Consider the following 11552-nt stretch of genomic DNA (forward strand, 5'->3'; position numbering starts at 1 on the left):
GACAAAGACAGCGCATGTGATATATATACGCTGCGTGATCTGAATGAACGAGAAAGGACAAGAATGATTACTGTTGATGCGAGCGCATTGTAGGTGAGGGGCACACCTCCGTCCCGCCGACCGAAAAGCACTCAAAGCTTTTTCGCTCACCAGCAGTGCGCTCAATGCGTAAGAATGCACTCAAGCTCCAGTGCTCTCAGCTTCTCTCTCCCACAACTCATCACCGCTGAGCGCGGCTCAGCACAATAGATCGACGAAATGCCGTCGGCATTTTCTCTATTGTTAGTTCTAATTTACGTCTCACTTACATCGGTTTAATTACCCCCCAATTGTGCGTTATCAACAACCCGAAAAGTTTGCAATAAATACATGTTTATTATAAGAAAAAACCGCGAGTGTTTTTATTTCGGGAAGGAGAAACTCTTGGAACTTTTCAGCGCCCCCACGAACATTTGGTCCTTCGAGCCGGATCTTCATAACTTATCATCGGTATTCCAGCATACTCCGCAGATAAGTACCAAGTTTTTTCTTCTTTCCTATTCCTTCTTCCCGGTCGTCCGCCCCTTTGAGTTCCGCAATATCGCGCAAAAGTTTCCAATATCTTTTGCCAAATTGCCTTCTTTTTTTTCTTCGGACGACCTTTTCTATGGTTTTATCCTATATACATATATAATAAGTTATTATATCTGTTTTTTCTGCCAATCGCGTACGTATGTATGCATGTGTGTTTATTTTTTGTAAGTGCAAGTGCATATTAGTGAAAAGTGTAAATTATTAAGAGAGCTACTAAAGTGCAAATATTATATATTGTACATTCCATACATACATATATAAACATACATAATAATTTAAATCCAAGCTGTGTGTACAAGCATTTCGTATTGCTTTTAATTCTTGTCCGTTTTATGTTTTGTATGTCGCGATAATCGCCGACATACATACATACACACATACTTTGTGCACTCTCTCTTGTCCGCAAGCGCTCCGGCTTGCAGCCGCGCTTGCTCTCGCTCTCTCTTCACACACGCACATACCTTTGTGCACTCTCTCTTGTTCGCAAGCGCACCGGCTTGCAGCAGCACTTGCTCTCTCTCTCCGAATACAAACATACGTGCACTTCGTCTGCTCAAACGTTTGACAGCGCAGTGCAGACATACAAACATACATACGTACATACTGCAAGTACTTCTGCGAGTGAAGTAATAGATTGGCAGGGCAGCGGTAGTCGCACTCGACATACCCTACCCTTTCCTTGATTTGTCTTTTCCAAGTGATATATTTAGTGTGTGTATTTTAAGAGCAACTCCCAGCTCCAGTGTCGGTGTATAGGCTTTACTCCAGCCAGTGACCCACACACATAGACATACACAAACACACATATATACACACCTACGTATAAATACACTTCTCCTTCCAACACATATCCATATACAAATATATAAATAATTTTTTGTTTTTTTTTTGTGACAATTTATTTATTATTTGTTCCATCCAGCGCATCTTTAACCACATTTGTGTTTTTTCCAGCATATTGTGTTTTTGTGGTATTTTTCCGTCCTTTTTTTTGTTCTTGTTTTCGACAATCATTTGCTTGATTGTCGCGGGAAACTTCCCCCGCCCCCTTTGCGTTCGTTGCCTGTGTCCGCAGTCCGTACCCATTTGGGTGTAAAATACCTCAGCGCAGTCTGTGGTATTTTTCTAGTATTTTTTGGTATATTTTCTACTAGTTGCTACGTTTCCTTCCGTCCCGAACCACAAGATGGCACAAAACAAAGTAAACACATCGTTGACGAAATTCATCGCCGCGACTGATCGTATCAGTCACTTTGCGGCGAGAGTCAACAATCTTTCGGCTGATTGCCCATCCCTATATACGTGCCAAGTCCGAAGGGACCAGATGCGTTCCTTATGGGAAAAGGGTCGAGAATGAGTATGAGGCTTGCTCTTGCGTCATGTCTGAGGAGATGACCACAGAAAGAGAGCTCCCTACTGTTCAGGCCAAGTACGAGTACTGCTATGCTGCCTACGAGCAGTGTGCAGCTCTGTTAGGTGAGCAAATAGCCAACGCATCCCAGGCGCTCACCCCCCGTACACCCTTACAACCACAAGCTGTGCAATCCATGCCCACAGGGTGTCGATTACCTCCGTGCGACACCGAAGTTTTCGGAGGCGATTACACTCGCTGGCCCACCTTCCGGGATTTATTCACAGCCCTCTATATACAGAACCCGAGACTGTCGGAAGTTGAGAAACTTTTCTATCTCAACTCCAAGACCAGCAGTGAAGCCCATGCCATTGTGTCAAAACCTCCTTTGACAAATGAAGGGTTCCAGTCGGCGTGGTCCAGCTTGACTGAGCGTTTCGAGAACAACCGGTTGCTCGTAAACAGTCAGCTGAGAATTTTGTTCAATTTGCCCGCCATTGGGCAAGAGTCGGGTTCCTCTATTCAGGAGTTGCAGAGCACCATTCAAGGGTGTCTGACAGCCTTAGAGCACTCGAAAATCGACACAGAGAATTGGGATTGCATCCTGGTTTTCTTGTGTTCTTCGAGGCTCCCCAAGTTGACCCTTTCTCTTTGGGAACAGTCAATCCAAAACAAGAGCGATAATCCAACGTGGGTTGACATGAACGCTTTTCTTCTAGAGCGGCATCGCACCCTAGAAGCGATAGCGGAAGTGTCATCCGGCACGAACGCTCCGACGGTTCCAAGAGCCTCACCCAAGAAGGCCCCCGTCTCCAGGCAGGTCAACTCTTTTGAGAGTAGGGTGAGCATTAAGACCCAGACCTGCAATTTCTGTTCCCGGGAGAATCATCCGATTCGATTGTGCCCTCGCTTCCTCCAGATGGGTGTCAATGAAAGGGTCAACCATATCAAGCGACAGAAGCTTTGCTTGAACTGTTTCGCACGAGGCCATGTCCGGGCCGACTGCACAAGTGCGCACAGCTGTTTTACGTGCAAGGGTCGTCATCATACACTCTTGCATCGAGGCAACCCGATGCCGACAGTCACTAATCCCACTCCTAATATACAGTCCACTCCTTCCCAGTCAGCTAATGTTCAATCTTTCCTGGCAGTTAACACACAAGGTGTTCTGCTGAGTACAGCTGTTGTACACATCTGCCATCACGGCGTTCGGCACACAGCTCGGGGCTCTGATCGATTCTGATCTGAGGGCCACCTTCATTTCTGAACGATTGTTCAAGCGCGTGAGGATGCCATACACATCCGTTCAAGCCCACGTCTCTGGGCTGACTCAAGCAGCCCAGCCCCGAAAGCATTGCCAATTCCTAATTGGCTCCCCGTTACGACCAGATCTGCAGATTGAGGCGTCGGCTTTCGTCTTTCCTCAATTAGCAGGAAAACTGCCCCCATGCTCTGTCCCACAAACCACCCTCGACAATCTGCCAAGCATCCCGCTGGCCGACCCCAAATTCTATGAGAGTTCGCAGATAGACGTGCTTTTAGGCGCAGATATAATCCCATCCGTTCTTCTCGGCGGCTCTCGTCCGAACGTTTGTGGGACCCTCATTGGTCAAGAGACCATTTTCGGTTGGATCCTGACCGGCCCAGTGTCGGGATCCACTTCTAACTCCATCTCGTCCCTTTCGACTCGACTGTCCGTCGATCGAACTCCTACGATCGGTCCTGTGACAGGACCCCCCTCCAAATCTATTTCAGTTTTTTCGGCTCGACTGTCCGTCGACGGAATCCTTAAGAATGGTCCTTTGATAGGACCCTCCTCTACATCTATTTCAGCTTTGAATGGTCCTGTGACGGGACCCCACTCTGATCCTTCTCCGGTTCGACTGTCCGTCGAACGATCCTCTACACGCAAGCCTGTGTTAGGCCCCAACTCAAATCTGTTTCAACACCTTCGGCTCGACTGTCCGTCGACCGAACCTTTACAATGGTCCTGTGACAGGACCCCCCATTCGAGACTCTTTCAGCTCGACTTTCAGCTGGGGGTTCCGTGCCTCCCGGCACAAACCTCGCGCCAGCCCAGGAGCCGACGCGACCACCCGGCACCCTCCAGAGAAGAACCACCAAAGACGTCCCATGTCAACGTTTCCCAGCCGGCATCCACAGGCCCACTCACCCACGCACCAGGCCCGTGCCTAGCTCCCCCAGACGGCACTTTCCCAGTGCAAAGGAGTGAGCATACTCCCTACCGCGGCGGTCGGGCTACACATGGGGACAGCGGTTTTCGAAGCGCGAGTTGGTTCCGTGTTGTCCCGTAAGCCGCATCAGCGAGTCGATGCCAGGGGTCTTGGGCCTCTCCATCACTCGCATGGGCGCTGAAGGAGTCTGCACGGCGTCGTTGCGCTCCAAGACACACCCACTCTATCTATCCTGATATTGTCCTGCCGGGTATCCTCCCAAGTTTTATATTTTTTGCAATCCCAATATTGCAAGGGGGGAGAATGTTGATGCGAGCGCATTGTAGGTGAGGGGCACACCTCCGTCCCGCCGACCGAAAAGCACTCAAAGCTTTTTCGCTCACCAGCAATGCGCTCAATGCGTAAGAATGCACTCAATCTCCAGTGCTCTCAGCTTCTCTCTCCCACAACTCATCACCGCTGAGCGCGGCTCAGCACAATAGATCGACGAAATGCCGTCGGCATTTTCTCTATTGTTAGTTCTAATTCATTCTGAACGATTGTTCAAGCGCGTGAGGATGCCATACACATCCGTTCAAGCCCACGTCTCTGGGCTGACTCAAGTTGTAGCAGCCCAGCCCCGAAAGCATTGCCAATTCCTAATGGCTCCCCGTTACGACCAGATCTGCAGATTGAGGCGTCGGCTTTCGTCCTTCCTCAATTAGCAGGAAAACTGCCCCATGCTCTGTCCCACAAACCACCCTCGACAATCTGCCAAGCATCCCGCTGGCCGACCCCAAATTCTATGAGAGTTCGCAGATAGACGTGCTTTTAGGCGCAGATATCCTCCATCCGTTCTTCTCGGCGGCTCTCGTCCGAACGTTTGTGGGACCCTCATTGGTCAAGAGACCATTTTCGGTTGGATCCTGACCGGCCCAGTGTCGGGATCCACTTCTAACTCCATCTCGTCCCTTTCGACTCGACTGTCCGTCGATCGAACTCCTACGATCGGGTCGCCAACGACAGGACCCCCCTCCAAATCTATTTCAGTTTTTTTCGGCTCGACTGTCCGTCGAACGAATCCTTAGAATGGTCCTGTGATAGGACCTCCTCTACATCTATTTCAGCTTTGAATGGTCCTGTGACGGACCCCACTCTGATCCTTCTCCGGTTCGACTGTCCGTCGAACGATCCTCTACACGCAAGCCTGTGTGAAGGGCCCCAACTCAAAATCTGTTTCAACACCTTCGGCTCGACTGTCCGTCGACCGAACCTTTACAATTGCTCTGTGACAGGACCCCATTCGAGACCTCTTTCAGCTCGACTGTCAGCTGGGGTTTCCGTGCCTCCCGGCACAACCTCGCGCCAGCCCAGGAGCCGACGCGACCACCCGCACCCTCCAGAGAAGAACCACCAAAGGACGTCCATGTAACGTTTCCCAGGCCGGCATTCCACAGGCCCACTCACCCACGCACCAGGCCCGTGCCTAGCTCCCCCCAGACGGCACTTTCCAGTGCAAAGGGAGTGAGCATACTCCCTACCGCGGCGGTCGGGCTACACATGGGGACAGCGGTTTCGAAGCGCGAGTTGGTTCCGTGTTGTCCCGTAAGCCGCATCAGCGAGTCACGATGCAGGGGTCTTGGGGCCTCTCCATCACTCGCATGGGCGCTGAAGGAGTCTGCACGGCGTCGTTGCGCTCCAAGACACACCCACTCTATCTATCCTGATATTGTCCTGCCGGGTATCCTCCCAAGTTTTTATATTTTTTGCAATCCCAATATTGCAAGGGGGAGATGTTGATGCGAGCGCATTGTAGGTGAGGGCACACCTCCGTCCCGGGCCGACCGAAAAGCACTCAAAGCTTTTTCGCTCACCAGCAATGCGCTCAATGCGTAAGAATGCACTCAATCTCCAGTGCTCTCAGCTTCTCTCTCCCACAACTCATCACCGCTGAGCGCGGCTCAGCACAATAGATCGACGAAATGCCGTCGGCATTTTCTCTATTGTTAGTTCTAATTTACGTCTCACTTACATCGGTTTAACTACCCCCCAATTGTGCAATAAATACATGTTTATTATAAGAAAAAACCGCGAGTGTTTTTATTTCGGGAAGGAGAAACTCTTGGAACTTTTCAGCGCCCCCACGAACAATTACTATAAACTGACATGAAATTAAAATGAAATCTAAACACACGTACCTGGGAGTCACACTTGACCGCAAATTAACGCTGGCCACACACGTGACAAGATTATGTGTTAAAACTAGAGCAAGAGCCGTTAAATTGGGCTGGCTTCTTGGGCGTTGCTTGCTGCTTGTTAAGCAACTCATTATGCCAATATGGAAGTATGCTCTGTCCATCTGGGGCGCGCTCACCTCAAATTTCCAAATCAGCTTGCAGCGGCTGCAAAATAAAATCATTAGAAAATTACTAAACGTTTCTTGGACACTCAGAAAATGAATGCATCAGAAATACTTACCAGCTGTGATGGCGCGTTCCACGTGGCCAGCGAACGATTTGCAAATTCTCTGGCTGCACATTCAAACCCAGAAGCGACAAAGCTGGTTAGAGAACCACTTGTCGTGCAACGCCTGCAAAGGCCCAGATATACGGAGCAGCTAGACAAATTCATAAGGCCGTTGAGCGCAGCCCTTAATGCAAGTACAACAAATCCAACACATTTGCAGCAGATGCAAGGCGAGCATCTGCGCACTGAACTACACCAGACAAACGACCAGCAAATTTTGAAAAGACAGTTTCGGCCTTTATTACCAACACTTATCCGCATACAAGAGGAGTATAATGAAGCTAAGCGAACGAGGAAACGAGAACGCGATTTCGCACAGCGCGGCGGCGACAACCGGACCCACACGACAGCTGCGAGATTTAATGAAATTAAAATCAATCAATTGAGACGAAAATTTACACAAGGACTACTCACCAGAGACAGTATTATGGACAGCATACGTGGCCAGCCAGTGCAGTTGCCGGCAACTGCAAACTAGACGCTTGACTATGGCGTAGAGCTGGTGAGCAGACGCTTGGAGCAACTCCTGGACGATGAAGATCCGCCTGTTCAGGCATCGCAACCAGCGCACACAGCCGAGAAAAAGTCCAGATGCAAGCAGAGACGCCAGCGAAATACACAAAGCCAGCAGCGGCGGCAGCAAACCTCCTAATCTTAGGATGGGCCGCCATTGCCAGCATTGTAAGTATACCTGCTGTCGCCTCATTGCGAGATTCTATTTTTCAGACTCGGCGACGGCTGCGTACTCCAGCAGACAGATGCTCCATCCGCTGCCCAAGCAACTGCTCTCTCCCAAGACGATGGCCAAGCAGACTCTCCTCGACGAGGCCACGAAGCATCCAGGGCCACGACAACTGGGCCACTGCCGGAGACCCATTTCTTGAAGCTGAAGGATCTTGAGGTGGGAGTCATCTGATTTGGGCTCGATTTCAACTTCAAACAAGTTAATATGGCTAATTTGTGAACTTGTTTCTAATGGCTTTAATAAATCTGGCCTTGTCGCCGACGGCAGCGAGCTTTACGGCGATCCATTCAGTGGGCGTGGTGTGGTGTAGATGCCTGATGACGACTCGCAGGCCCCTATCTTTCCTTACTTGGTGTAAGAAAATATGTATGCCTGCGTTATTTAGCATGTTGAGGATGGTGTTGTTTGTATTTAAACATGCCATCAAGGCGAGCAAACGTAAATGCTTCATCGAGCTTTGTGAGACTTTGGAGAGCGACCCATGGGGGAAGGCGTATCAACTGGTCACGAAAAAATTCTCAGCGCACAAAGCGTCTATGCCACCGGATGATGTGATGCACTGCATTTGTCCGTGAGCTGTTCCCGACTACAGCTGAACCTGCTGCATATCGGCCAATCTGCCTCATTGACAATGCGGGGAAAAAATGTTGGAGAAAAATCATATGCACCCGGCTGGAGCGCGCTATTGCCGCAGGAGGTGACCTATCGCCAAATCAATTTGGCTTTCGCAAGGCCAGATCGACAGTCGACGCAGCGACTAGAGTTGTGGAGATCGCCTCACACGCCATAGCGGGCACCAGATGGAAGGGAGGAGCCAAGGAGTATTGCTTGATGGTCACGCTGGACATCAAGAATGCCTTTAACTCGGCTCGTTGGACTGCATTCTCAAGGCTCTGGCAGTGTTCCAAGTGCCGAGATATCTTCTGAATATCGTTGCGTAGCTAACTATCCTGCAGGCGGCTATTGTACGAGACAAGCGCTGGTACAGAGGAGTACGTCGTGACGGCAGGTGTCCCACAAGGTTCGGTCGTGGGGCTGTCTCTCTGTGGAAATGCCAAGTATGATGGCATCCTGAGACTAACCCTCCCACCGGGCACGCACATGGTTGGCTTCGCAGACGACATCGCGCTGTCCTTGTCGTGAGGAAGGAGCTGATGCAGGCCGAGAGTGTGTGCAACCAAGCAATCGCGTCCAGCAGTGGTTGTCTCAGTTGGGCTGGCACTTGCGCCGCACAAAACTGAAGCCGTGCTGATAGCAGCCGAAAACGTGTAGAAGTAGCGAAAATTTCGGTTGGTTGCCACAACTATTTCGTCCAAAAGAGCGATTAAGTATCTGGGAGTATGGATCGATACAAGGCTCAGCTTTCGAGAGCACCTGGAAGCGACGAGCAATAAAGCTGCAGGCATGAACCGGCTACTTTCAAGGCTCATGGCGAATATTGGAGGCCCTAAACAATTGCGACGATCTCTGATCGCGGCTGCCATGCGATCCATCGCACTGTTCGCGGCACCAGTATGGGTGGAGGCAACGTTCAGAAAGAGTGCCATCCGCATCATTAGTGGATTTCGCACTATCTCTGAGGACGCAGCTTTCGTCATCGCTGGTGTACCCCCGTTTATGGAAATGGCCAGAGAGCGAGCTGCTACTTATCGGCAGCTGCGATCCCGGTACCACAGCAACGCCGAAACACGAACTGTTCGGACTGCAGGACGTCAAGAATGCTTAGAGAGGTGGCAGCGACGTTGGGATAGGTCTCCAAAGGGCCGCTGGACGCATCGGCTTATCCCGAACATCGGGGAATGGACTGGTAGGAAGCACGGTCAAGTCAACTTCCACTTGACTCAGGTGCTAAGCGGCCATGGATGCTTCAGAAGCTACCTGCACCGCTTTGGTCATGAAGCTTCTGGCAACTGCTCTGAGTGTGGAACACTGGAGGATGCTGAGCATACTATGTTCGTCTGCAAGCTATATGGATCACTACGCAACGACTTGGAAAGGGCACTTGGTGTATCGATTGCGGTGGGAAACTTGGTCCCGCCTATGCTGCAATCTTGGACAACTGGGTTGTGATATGCGAGTTTGTGTCAACTGTGATGCAGACCCAAAGAAGCATGGAGAGAGCCAGGAGAGAGTCGATGGAATAGGTGGCGCTATGTCTCTTGTGAGGCATTGCTTCACGGCCGTACCACAGGAGATCGCACTGCCCTATACCCATCATAATTTATTTATATCATGACGAGATACATGATAGCATATTAACACTAGTAATAGTAGAGCAAAGTCGAAATAAAAAAAAAATATACGCAAACATAACAGATAAAGCCTACAGCAGACAAGAGGAATGACTACAAGTAACTACAACTGCAATTGGTTCATATACATGGAGAAATTCCCCTCCAATCTCTCACTCTTACGGCCAAAAGAAAACAACTAAACAAAGTGACAGCAGAATGCGCGCAAATTTCTCCCGCTCAACAGGGGAAAGAAAAGAGAAAGCTTTAGCAAAAACGAGAACAACAGCAACAACCAGAACAACTGTCAACCATCATGACAAGCAAGTCCAAACGATTAACAGCCAGCAAAAACTAACAATACAACAACTAACAGCAACAATGCAACTGCTAAGACATTTAACAGAACTACAAAAATGTTAATGTTAATGGCAAAACAACAGGGCTTACGATAACTCGCGACACCACTGAGAAGAACCAAATCAAAGCTGACATAATAAATATTCTTGGTTAAGCAAGGTCCCACCTTTGCTACCTACAACGAGCTGCATTAACTAAACAAAATGCAGATCACCTTTGACGCCCAATAAAAAGAAAATCCTCTGATATGGATGCCTCTGACCCTGAATTCAATAAATCTTTGTTAGCTTTTCCTACCCCCGTCTTCAAAAGCAACTTTGCTGCTAATTGCATTTAGAGAAAAGGAAAAGAAACTGCAATTCACATCCCCTCGCAAACAAAATAGCCCACCAAATTTGGATACTCAAGAGCAACAGCAAACAGAACAGAAAACTGACCTACGGCAACAAAAATGAAAATGTTGCTAAGCAAGATCGACAGCAACAGCAGCAACTACATGATTCTGACCTAACGCAACGTTGGCAACAAAATACAAATGTTGCTAAGCAAACCAAACCCCAATTGCTAAAATAGCAACATGATAAAGCGACAACATTCCACCGCTTTAATTCTGCCGATAGTGCCGCAGATCATGCCAATACTTTGAAAGTCTGACGAAAAAACCCATCTGTGGGTAAATGTAATGTACCATGCCGGCGAATGGTGTCCGCTTTACTATGCAAAGAGACATCAAGTCCTACAATGCTGTACTGCAAATTTTAAATGAAAATGAAACACAGCTATTCACACACCAGCGTAAGATAACGAATAAGTTTTCGCATCATTATCCGTCCCAATCCATCACAGCACACCACATGACTGGCTGGCAGCCAGGCTCATTGAGGTGGGCCTATAAAGCGAGATATATAAGATGCATAGGCATCGCTTCACGGCAGGCCACTGCACATATATTTGAAATTGAAATCGAACCAAAACCAGACGGTACACTCGAGGATATATACTCAAACTGAAGGAGCTGGCTACCAGACGGTTTCCGGTCGAACGCCAATCCAAAACCTATTGACCCAGCGCAATGCCATAGATGCCAGGCATTGGTCATACGAAAAATTACTGCAGACCCCCTTGTCTGCATTGAAATGTGCAGGTAGCCACCCGTCAACTACCTGTACAAAGGCGAGAGAGAACATATAATCCAACATGTGCAAATTGCAAAGGCGTGCACATTAGCAGCTACAAGGGTTGTCCAACGTACAATCGGCACGCGCAAAACTACTAACAAACAAATTAAACAAACAAGGCACAAAAACACACCATCAAACAAACAGCAACTGACCAGCACACAGCAAACAAACCTGAAAATTTTAAAAACGCAAATCGATACTGCTTACCGACAACAAAAATGCCCAGCAAAAATATGACGGAGTCCTTCGTTACAGCGCTGTTGTACGAAACGACAGACATTTGTCAACACAATCAACACAAAAGTCTGCAACAGCACAGTATCATCTGGATAACGACCAGCAGCAACAGCGGATGCAGCAGCGGCTGCGCCAGGTGCACGGGTGCCTGATGAAGTGGATGACGATGTTGTA

At 49.0% G+C, this 11552-nt stretch overlaps 1 protein-coding gene across 1 annotated transcript; it reads left to right on the forward strand.

Moving 5' to 3' along the window:
• Nucleotides 1-1952: 1952 nt before the first annotated feature.
• Nucleotides 1953-7508, forward strand: LOC127566290 (uncharacterized). The gene is made up of 3 exons (XM_052008317.1): nucleotides 1953-2049; nucleotides 2131-2934; nucleotides 7351-7508. Exons 1-3 carry the CDS (start codon nucleotides 1953-1955, stop codon nucleotides 7506-7508), a joined length of 1059 nt encoding a protein of 352 aa, XP_051864277.1.
• The last annotated feature ends 4044 nt before the right edge of the window (nucleotides 7509-11552 follow it).

The sequence above is a fragment of the Drosophila albomicans genome, unplaced genomic scaffold (genome assembly GCF_009650485.2).
Source record: "Drosophila albomicans strain 15112-1751.03 unplaced genomic scaffold, ASM965048v2 utg000175l_pilon, whole genome shotgun sequence".
Lineage (NCBI taxonomy): Eukaryota > Metazoa > Arthropoda > Insecta > Diptera > Drosophilidae > Drosophila > Drosophila albomicans.

What these genes read in the sequence shown, in the direction of transcription:
- LOC127566290 (XM_052008317.1), top strand. Translation starts at nt 1,953, where the DNA reads ATGTCTGAGGAGATGACCACAGAAAGAGAGCTCCCTACTGTTCAGGCC. An exon ending in GCAGTGTGCAGCTCTGTTAG is followed by an intron (nt 2,050 to 2,130) that starts GTGAGCAAATAG and finishes CCATGCCCACAG; the next exon opens with GGTGTCGATTACCTCCGTGC. An exon ending in TGTCCGGGCCGACTGCACAA is followed by an intron (nt 2,935 to 7,350) that starts GTGCGCACAGCT and finishes TCTATTTTTCAG; the next exon opens with ACTCGGCGACGGCTGCGTAC.